The sequence below is a fragment of the Crassostrea angulata genome, chromosome 8 (genome assembly GCF_025612915.1).
Source record: "Crassostrea angulata isolate pt1a10 chromosome 8, ASM2561291v2, whole genome shotgun sequence".
NCBI classification, from domain to species: domain Eukaryota; kingdom Metazoa; phylum Mollusca; class Bivalvia; order Ostreida; family Ostreidae; genus Magallana; species Magallana angulata.
Window position 1 is genome coordinate 36,794,299 of NC_069118.1, and position 11,310 is coordinate 36,805,608.

Consider the following 11,310-nt stretch of genomic DNA (forward strand, 5'->3'; position numbering starts at 1 on the left):
TCAACATCTATAATAAAAATTTGAAATTGCAAAAAACTTAAAATTTATGCTAGAGTCTAAAAAAAGGTGAATTTGTATTGTTAAATATTTTCGTTTCGCCCCTTTTTTATTATTAGTAAAAATCAGTACACCGACCTTGCCCTTTGTCATGTGATTATTCTGTCTGTGTGTCGAAGGAAGAAAAATTATTGGGTTTTGGGTAATATCGACTTGCAGACAAAATGTTGGCCTTCTTTCAGAGAATTTTAGATTGGATCAAAAGTTTATTTTGGAAAGAGGAAATGGAGTTGACGTTGGTTGGTCTACAGTATTCAGGAAAAACAACTTTCGTTAACGTTATAGCCGTGAGTGTTTATCTCCGCCTCCTTTGCTTTGTACTGAATTTTAATTATCAATCTTCTGTTGTATGTGTTTTACGTGCATATTTCACACTATTATTTGTTTTTAAAAGTCGAAAGTTTTTTTACGTTATTGTTATGAAGATTGTAAAACGAAAACATTAATGAAAGATAAATTTATGAAACTGGTTCACACAATACCTACTGTAACATGTTATGCTATGCTTGTTGTTGATACCAGTGTAATCAGTATAATAACTTCATTACTTGGTGTCAGATTAGGTATCTGACTATAAATAGTTACTTTTAAGAGATGACAGTATATTATCAAAAATCCACATTCATTTATCTCATAATTTCTTAATTATTGTAAATATATCAAAACCTAACCTTAACAGATTATCTTTTATGTTTACAATCCAAGTACCGTATTTCACGGAATTTAGGTCGATACTTTTTCCCCCTGACATGTGGACCTCGCCCTATTCATCGCTTCGCCCAATTTATGTTTTTTTTTTTTTGGTTGGAATTTTGCAAAAGTTTATGCAACCCTCCAATAAAATCATGAGTGTTTACTGTAATACTGCTTGAATTTCTGTGTAAAAATCGTATGGATTTTAATCAATATACTGTAGTAATTTATCATTTAAACAAAATTAAATGTAAATCGATTTATTTCTTCTTACATTTCTTACTTAGATCACTGACTGAATCATTAAATGCTGTCATGCATTTTGATCGTGTGCTTACGATAAACAGGAAATCGATTTCGCGCGGTAAAAGTAAAATGAGAACCGTACAAAGGGTAATTACGGGGGGAAATATCGTCGGGTAGAAATAAAAAAAAAACCAATTTGTTTTCATAATAGAATACATGAACAAGTCTTTTTCTGTATATTCAACATAAAACTTTCGATGAAATTTTAGCCAGGTGTCTCTGAAATCAGTCTGGGTAGCGCTGACTTTATTTATACACAGTTGAACTCTCGGCACGTGCTACTCATGCCTGCAGGATTCAATAAGATCAGAGGTTGACTCGTGTGTATATGCACAGTAAAAAGTCACATAGAGACACAGGGTGGCATGTGCTACCGTAGTCATGCCTCCAGGCTAGGTAACTATCCCCCAGTTAACACCAGTTTGTACACATGGCAGGGAAGTAATAAAAAACGATCTTAAATTAAAACCGGCCGTACTGAATTATTTGGTTTGAAAATTTTGACGCAATTTCAGACATTTTCTTACGATGTTTTCAAGAAATACATTTTATTTCCCTTTTGTTTAAAACTGTGAAATAAGATTAAAGGCTACTATATGATAACGTTATTGGTTTAAACCATTTATTCATTAGAACTAGCCGTAATTTTTCGACCAATTCTTCGAAGTCGACCTATTTATACTTTTTTAGCTCACCGAGACGAAGTCGGGGGGAGCTTATGCTATACCCTCGGTGTCGGCGTCGGCGTCCGGACCTGGTTAAAGTTTTTGTTGCAGGTCCTGTATCTAACTTATTACTTGTCCTATCTTCACCAAACTTGCATGAATGATGCATCTGGACCTACTAATGGACTTGAGAGACTTGGATGCTGAATCTGGGCCATGAATTTCAGATGCTGGAGGAGGTTAAGGTGTTTGGAGCAGGTTAAAGTTTTTGTTGCAGGTGCCCTTTGATAGCCATTTCAAAGTTACTACTGGTCCAAACTTCACCAAACTTGCATAGATGGTGTGTCTTATGATACTGATGCACCTGACAGGCTTGAATGCTGAATCTGAGCCATAGGTTTCGGATGCTGGATGAGGTTAAGGTTTTTAGAGCTGGTTAAAGTTTTTGGAGCAGGTGCCCTCTGATGATTATATCTTACTTACTACTGGTCCTTACTTCACCAAACTTGCATGGATGGTGTGTCTTATGATACTTTTGCACCTGACAGGCTTGAATGCTGAATCTGAGCCGAAGGTTTCGGATGCTAGATGAAGTTAGGTTTTTCGAGCAGGTTAAAGTTTTTGTTGCAGGTGCCCTTTGATAGCCATTTCTAAGTTACTACTGGTCCCAACTTCACCAAACTTGCATAGATGGTGCGTCTTATGATACTGATGCACCTGACAGGCTTGAATGCTGAATCTGAGCCATAGGTTTCGGATGCTGGATGAGGTTAAGGTTTTAAGAGCTGGTTAAAGTTTTTAGAGCAGGTGCCCTCTGATGATCATATCTTAGTTATTACTGGTCCTAACTTTACCAAACTTACATGGATGGTGTGTCTTATGATACTGATGCACCTGACAGGCTTGAATGCTGAATCTGAGCCATAGGTTTCGGATGCTGGATGAGGTTTAGTTTTTTTGGAACAGGTCACATGTTTAATATATGTAGGTAATAGCACTATTTCAAACTTGCATATATGATCTAACTATAATATAAATGAATGGCAGAGGTAGCTTCAGATGCAGAGCCTGATCTCCATTATCAAGGATGCTAAAAAATATATCTTAGTTATTTCTGGTCCTAACTTCACCAAACTTGCAAGGATGGTGCGTCTTACGATACTGATGCACCTGACAGGCATGAATGCTGAATCTGAGCCATAGGTTTCGGATGCTGGATAAGGTTAAGGTTTTAAGAGCTGGTTAAAGTTTTTAGAGCAGGTGCCCTCTGATGATTATATCTTAGTTATTACTGGTCCTTACATCACCAAACTTGCAGGGATGATGCATCTCATGATACTGATGCATCTGACAGGCTTGAATGCTGAATCTGAGCCATAGGTTTCGGATGCTGGATGAGGTTTAGTTTTTTGGAACAGGTTACATGTTTTATAGATAATAGCTTGCATAATTGATTTAACTATAATATAAATGAATTGCAGAGGTAGCTTCAGATGCAGAGCCTGATCTCCATTATCAAGGATGCTAAAAATTCTCCTACCTCACTCAAACCTGCTTGATATATGTGTTTGTTGTTAAATGATTTAACATGATTCCTATGATATAGTATTCTATGATATGATACACTATTGTTTTATATGATACAATGTAATATCATACATTATATTGTAAAAAGTTATATGATATGATATGATATTGTATCAATTTTTTTGTACATTATTATATGATATTGTATTATGATATTGTTATGTATAGTATTGTATATTATTATACAATATTGTAGAATATGATATTGTATAATATATTATTTTATCTAATGATATTGTTTCATATTATATTGCAATATATGATATTGTATCATATGATACAATATTGTATATTATAATTATAGCATATCGTATGATACAATATTGTTTAATATGATATTGGTTTATATAATATATTGTAATATAATACATGAAATTGTATTATATGATATTATAAGATATCATATAATATGATATTGTATAATATGATATTGTATCATATGATATGATATTGTATAAAATGATATTGTATTATATAATATCGTACTGTATCAGATGATATTGTATCATATGATATGAAACAATGTTTTATCAAATTATATTGTATCATATGATACAATATTGTGTATCAAATATGATACAATATCATACAATACAAAATTATACTATATTATACAATTTAATATCATATGTTACAATATTGTGATGTATTATGTGATATGATATAGTTTCAAATAATGCTATATTGTATTTATATTAGATATTATGATATTGTATTATGTGATTAAATACAATAATGTATAACACGATACAATGTCATATTATATGTTACAAAATCATATTGCATCAATATTTATTACAGTATTATATTGTATTAAATGATATATATTGTAAGTATCATTGGATGCAATATCATATTTTATATTATTGTATTGATAAACATTGTATCTTATAATAATGTATGAAATGAACATAGGATTATCATACAATTTTTTTACATATGATATACGATATTGTGTCAAAACAGTATCCATGAATATCCAAGATCATTAACTATGATTTTCATATCATATGATAAAGGTGGTTTTAAAGGTGATGCCTCATAAAGTTGATGCCTCGTCTCGGTGAGCTTTGTAATCTGTGATTACCTATGTTTTTATTTTATGGCTGAAAACGGCCTCCTTCGCCCAATAAACCGTATCGACCTAAATTCCGTGAAATACGGTATTATTGTTTTCCCTGGACCAATTGATTATAAGTCTGTTTGGGTAGGAGTGGGTTTAAGTTTGACTTCATTTGACTCCGTTATTGGACTTCAATCAGCTATTTTTAATAAAAACAGCAGAACTTGTTTTATTCCAAAGATATGACTGTAAAGTGATTTTTGTATTCAAGGAACAACTCAATTCACTGAAACATAAAGGTAACAATAAAAAAAAAAAACATGATGAAACTGACAAAGAACACAAGATAGAAAAACATGCAACTGGTCGTGACCTGGCTAACAGAAACAACACAGAATCTCCAGATCCTTAACTTAGTCCCAATTATATCATTTACTTGAACATCTACACCAATTTATCTGCAAAATAAAATACCAGACATTTAATGACTGGTTCAAGAGAAGAATATTCACAATGATCATAAGGCTATTGCGAACCTTGCGAAACTTTCTTACATGTATATAATGGTTAACTTTCGTAGCTTGAATATCCCTCAAATGAATTGTTCCCATTGAAGTGCATTTCATTTTATTACTTTGGTTTATTCTAGCTATATATCCAGCTGATGTGTTTATTTAATTTGAACCTTCATTTTTTGAACCTGCTATAATAAGGGAGTTTTTTAAGAGTCTTCTGAAAGCTTATAATAACATTTCTGCAAATCTGCATCATGTTACTTATCTGGAGGATGATAATTAAAAAAAACTAGATAAAGTCTTAAAAAATGAAAGCAAATATACTATACTATCATTTGAAAATCACTACATAATCATAAGAAAGATAGATCAAATTTAGATAAGTAATTTAAATATTATTTGATCCACAAAACTGTAGCTGGCAAGGAACCTGAATACAGTAAAACACGCCTATAACGAAGTCCCAGGGACGGGCAATTTTACTTCGTTATAAGCGTAATTCGTTATATCCTTCAAGTTTACAATATGTAATAAAGTCACGGGGAATGAAAATCATTTCGCTCTAAGCATCAATTCATTATAAGCGTGTTCGTTATAACCGTATTTTACTGTAATTAGGTGTTAACTGCTACAAGTGATGGAAGTTGCTGACGTGAATTATGGAGGGTATTGTTTCATTATTGTAACCCATTTGGGAGATTTGTACCAACTTGTACAATAGATATTGAGCTGTCAGTATCAGCTTTAATGCATTGACATAATGCAGGGAGTGATGTGTGATACATAAAATCGATCATTACTGATTTTTCTTTCTTTTTCATAGTCAGGGCAATTCAGTGAAGACATGATTCCCACTGTAGGTTTCAACATGAGGAAGATTACAAAAGGAAATGTTACAATAAAGGTAAGGCTAAAACATATTATTAATTGCAAATGGTACTGTAGATTCCTAATTAAACACAAGGAATTAATATCAGTGTAAAATCGCAAGAAGCATATATCTCACAAATTTTAAAATATTGCTTTTATTTTTTGGACATATATAACCTTCATGAAACTGTGATAAAAATTCAGCATTCACAATTTTATGTTATCGTGATTTGATGGAGAACAGCTGAATCCTGGAATTAAGTACTCGCAAATAAATAAGGAATCTACAGTATAACGTTTCAAGTTCAGTTTATGAAACTAAATTAGTATCCTCTTTTCCAATTTACAATAGTGTTAAATTAATTGCTAACTCTTTTTTTGATACAAAGTTACTTCCATCAATACATGTATTTACTTTCACCATTAGCTGTGGGATATTGGAGGACAACCGAGATTTAGGACTATGTGGGAGAGATACTGCCGAGGGGTCAATGCTATTGTGTAAGTTTTTTGTGTTTTCATTTTTGGTTTAAAATACATGTACAAGTACATGTAACTAATTAGATGATAGCTGATGGTTTCACTCATCATTCCTACAGTCATATATACAATTAATTTATAAAGTTATATAAGAGAGATTTAACTTTGACAAATAATGAAGTGTATTGTATTCCATAAAATTATCATATGCTATCTTATGGCCACTGGCTATCTTATCATGCATGTACCTATCTATCAGTTTTTCAGCTGTTTTATGATGTGTGCCGGTTGCATTTATCAAGTCTATTTTAACAATTATCAGGGTAACTGTTTACTGTGAATGGATGAACTGTTGATGATACATGTGTATTGTCAACACTGGAAATCCCCGGTCAGCAAATCATTGTTTTCCTAATGTATACCGGTACTCGGTGATGTTTGATATTTTTATTCATCGAGGAAAATTAATTTTTGCTCTTGTTGAATCCTGTAGGTGACTTTAAATTAAGAAAGATTACACTATATAGGGGTATTTTTGTAGTGTTGATTTTACAGTTATGAAATGGTGTATATATCACTGAAGGGTTATCAAATTGTTTTTCGAAATCGAGTATCTGTATGTTAAAGTTGTAAACTTTTGGCTATTTTTCAATCAGGATAAACTCCTTGACATTATGTTTCACTATAAACACCATTTGTAATTTGGGTATTTGAATGAGACATGGCATAATATACCACTGTACATAAGCAGAAGAAGTAATGGCAAATAATTGTGTACACTTTGTAGTAAAGATTGGTATTTAGCTTCTGTTTTCTTGTCTTGCAGTTTCTTTGGTTATTTTCATCTGATTCTATAAATGTCTTGTGTCTTTCTGTTCTAAATTTCTCATTCAGTTATTTGTAATTTTATAGATAGTCTAGATATGGTTCAGTAAACCAATTTTAAGGGGGTGCACAGTGTTTGTTAGACAAAATTTTTAATAAATTTGGTATGTGATCTTTTGAATGAATACCTTTCTAACCTATCCAGGGTATGTAAAAAGCCTAAATAGCCTAGATCATAAGTATATACCATACACATGATTTCTTTGTGTTTATCTTGTAGCTATATGGTAGATGCTGCAGACCATGACAAAGTAGAACCCTCAAAGAATGAACTTCATCATCTTTTGGACAAACCCCAGCTACAGGGTATTCCAGTTCTAGTGCTCGGCAATAAAAGAGATTTACCAGGGGCTCTAGATGAAAAGGAATTAATAGAGAGGATGTAAGTTAAAGCTGTCAGAACTTAATGAAATCATGTGCTAGACAGTATAGAGTTCTCCATAGACACAGCTTTGCAGGAGTTGCCTACCATTGGTGGCCATGTTGTAGGTCAAGAACAATCTCTTTGAGCAGCTTCAAAAGTGATATGCAGAAATAAAGAGTGGAAAATCCAAACGATATCACAATAACAAATGAAAAATCCTCATAAAAACAATGCTTCCTAATTGAAATTGGTTGAATAATGAAGGAACATTTAGGCATGTTGCCAACAATATGGTCACTGATGGCAGGTGATTTCTTCTAAATTGAGTCTGTGGAAAATCATCTTAAAAATCATATTCAGCTAAAGGTACCTTACTACACCAAGACATACTTTTTTAAGACACCACGTCACAAGATGGCAATTTAAATGTTTTGTTGAATTGTTTGAGTCAATTGATTTAGTTGAATATCATCATAGCTTAGTAGTTAAAGTGTCAGGCTCGTGAACCATAGATCCTGAGTTTGAATCCAACTGGAGCTTTTGTTTATATTTACTGAAATAAATATTTGAAAATCATAATTTTTATCCAAAAATTAATACTTTTTCACCTATTTTACATGTATACATTACTTCTTATGCATAATGCTATCTATGACAATCACACAATTTTCTGCTTTCTGATTTGAAGAACTTTTTCAAGGTGTATTGAGCAATTTTAATGTTAAGGCCTGGACCCTTTGTTTATAATGATTAAGTCACTGAACAATGATTTTTGTATTACAGGAATTTATCAGCCATTCAAGACCGAGAAATATGTTGTTATTCTATATCTTGTAAAGAAAAAGAAAATATTGGTAAGTACATAAATCAATGATAAAGATATAAGATGATTTTGTTCCAATCTGGGTCCAGAAGGCTTACAGTTTACAAAATATGTACATGTAGAAAGTCAAAATGATTATTAAACAAAATAAAATGTACTGGACTGGTGTATATGTATATATGCGGATGCAGCAGCTAGGGAAATCCTGTATACCTACTTGTAATTGATATTTGGTTGTATATCAACAGTATATACTTATAATATCATATAGCTTGACTGTATCAATACATTAAATAAGGTTTTACAAATTACATCTATGAAATCTTATGGCATTGTGTTTGAAAGCTTTAGTAAGTTACATTGTAATTACTTCATTCATGGTGTGATACTGTTTCTCATGCCTGTAGGGGGGTTGTAACAATGTAATATACCAATTGGTTTTAGTATAATGAGTGAATTTGCAGCATATAAATTATAGACAGTTAAAGAGAATGAAAATGCACTTTTACCTGAGATATTTATCAATTGCAAAAATCTGCATGATTAAAATTCGTGAAATAGGGTTCAATGTTAACTTGTTCAGCCACTAGACAAGTCTGACTACTTCAATAATTCTTACTAGCCTTGACCCATCAGCTGCTAACCCTGACCACAATATGCAGTAATAAACATCAACTAATAACAGTCTTAAGGTTTTCTGTTATTTTAGTCTTCTAGATATAACCAAATTTTGTTTTTAAGCCTTATAGAAAAAAATAATATTCATCGTGAGTTACCAAAACCCACCGGCGACGTCAAACTGTACTTAACATGCAAGCATTCACCTAAACTGTATTAAGTATTGATCAACTTTTATTAATTCCTTGTTAGCTCCAATGTAAAAGATTCAATATCATGTTGTCTCCTAAAATGACCACCGTGATTCTTTCTACAATCATAGTTTTTTCCTCGTTGTCTACTGTATTTTCATATGAGAAACAAAAATATGGCATCTTTCTTTCAAAAAATCCATGAATTTCTTGTGCGATGTGTTCTTTTAAACTTTATCTCTGTTTTTATTTTTATTTCATTTCTTTTATTTATTCTTTGGATTTTAAAGGAATGATGGGATTCAAAATTTGAATAACCTTTGTCCCCTTACCAGTCCTCATCATTACTGATATTTAGATTTAATATTATCAATGAAATCTTAGTTTGTGGAGTGTTTATCATAACTGGATATATGTAACCATTCTTTTCTCTTTGTACAGATATTACTCTTCAGTGGCTAATACAACATTCTAAATCTGGACGATAAGCTGAATTTTTCAAACAGGACTTAAGTTATTTCCATAGAACCAATGCATTATGGACAGCAGTTTCACCGTACCTTATTACAGTTAGAAAACAGGGTTACATCCCTTTGCCCAAGTTCAACTTTTATGTTGATATGTGTAATAATTTCTATTGTGGGTATTTAGCACTGTTTAAGATATATTATATGAAAAAAAAAATAGATGTTGTGTATTATTTGAAACATTTGTCTGAACAAGCATTTTTACTCTGAATACATATGATATTCAGAAATGTCTTTAAAATATAAACCTGTACAAATGTACACTGTAATTGCTTTATACATATTTGAATGCAAAACATAGCTGTGTGTGTGTGAGGACATTTGATTTCATTTTGTAAAGATAGTAAGTGGATGATGGTTGTTTGTTTAGAGAATTAATTGTATGAAGAGTGTGGGTAAATGTGTACAAGGTCTGTTACTGTCTGGAGCATTAACATTACAAGTTATTGATGTGGCCCTGGGAAATGCACAGTGTACTTTATTTTCCAGTGTATCATTCCAAAGGAACAGTGTTGTTCTAATTCTCAGTGTATTTTGTCTGGGTGTAAGATGTATTTTTCATAACAAAAAGAATGATACATTCATTTAGTTCACACAACTGCTCTTTGCTACTGAGAAATGCATGGCTAGGTTATGTGCTAAAACTAGACACATTAGTAGGTGTTTCAGGATGAAACTCATTCAAATATAAATGTGCAATAGGAAGAAAGTGATAGTGGCATTGACATGTGTAGTTAGTGATGCTGACAAAGATGTGGAGATTTTGTTTACTGAATGTAGTACTTTTCATTTTTTTTTTAAAGTTTTTAAAATTGTATTTATTGTATGCCTTTGTCAGTCATGAATGATTCTTACAAACTTTTCTGTCAGGATGAATACTTGAATGCTGTATTAATGGAGAAGAATTTTATAAAGATTTGATTGAGATATGCAAATCATCCACTTAAACATTGGTTGTATATTTTGAAGAAGAGCATAATTATATATACATTTTCTCTGATAAACAAAACAAAAACTTCTTATTTTTCTCCTCTCTTTTCTATATATTTATTTGTACAACTTTTGACACTTGCAGTAGATTTTCAAAGCACTAGCTATTGTACTCTTATGAAGCTTATCAAATTCATTAATGTATTGTCTTTATATGATTATCAATCCTTGAACTTTGAAATCAATGAAACCTGACTCTAAAATATTAAAAGATAATTTATCAGATGACATGAGTTTATAACAAGATGATTTGTGGAACTGTTTAAATGTCATCCTATTTTCAAAGTAACCAGTGATACAAAATGGTATCTGATGGGAACAATAGTGTGCCCGGTCACTTTTCCCTCTCGTCATACAAACTGGCAGTGATTCATCAGCGTATGTTTTGTTTTGTTAATGTGTGAAACATTGATATATTTCTATGTTATTTAATAATAATAAAACTTATCAGTATATTACTGCAGATTGGTACAATGTTCTTTATTTTGTGTTTACTCAGTCCTCTTAACTAGTGGGAAAGCTTATTGCTAATACCCACTGACTCTTCAACATATGCATCTACAATGCGCGGATCCCCCCACCCTGGAAAAATTTTATCGATTTTCGCATGTAATTTATAGCCGTCTGATGATTATCTGGAACAGTGAAAACAGGTTCATGATTTTCCAATGTTATT

General features: G+C 31.8%; 1 protein-coding gene across 1 annotated transcript; it reads left to right on the forward strand.

Moving 5' to 3' along the window:
- The first annotated feature begins 141 nt into the window (after positions 1–141).
- Positions 142–11,092, forward strand: LOC128159670 (ADP-ribosylation factor-like protein 8A). The gene is made up of 6 exons (XM_052822840.1): positions 142–344; positions 5,710–5,790; positions 6,184–6,257; positions 7,342–7,503; positions 8,269–8,339; positions 9,559–11,092. Exons 1-6 carry the CDS (start codon positions 222–224, stop codon positions 9,603–9,605), a joined length of 558 nt encoding a protein of 185 aa, XP_052678800.1. The 5' UTR covers positions 142–221; the 3' UTR covers positions 9,606–11,092.
- The last annotated feature ends 218 nt before the right edge of the window (positions 11,093–11,310 follow it).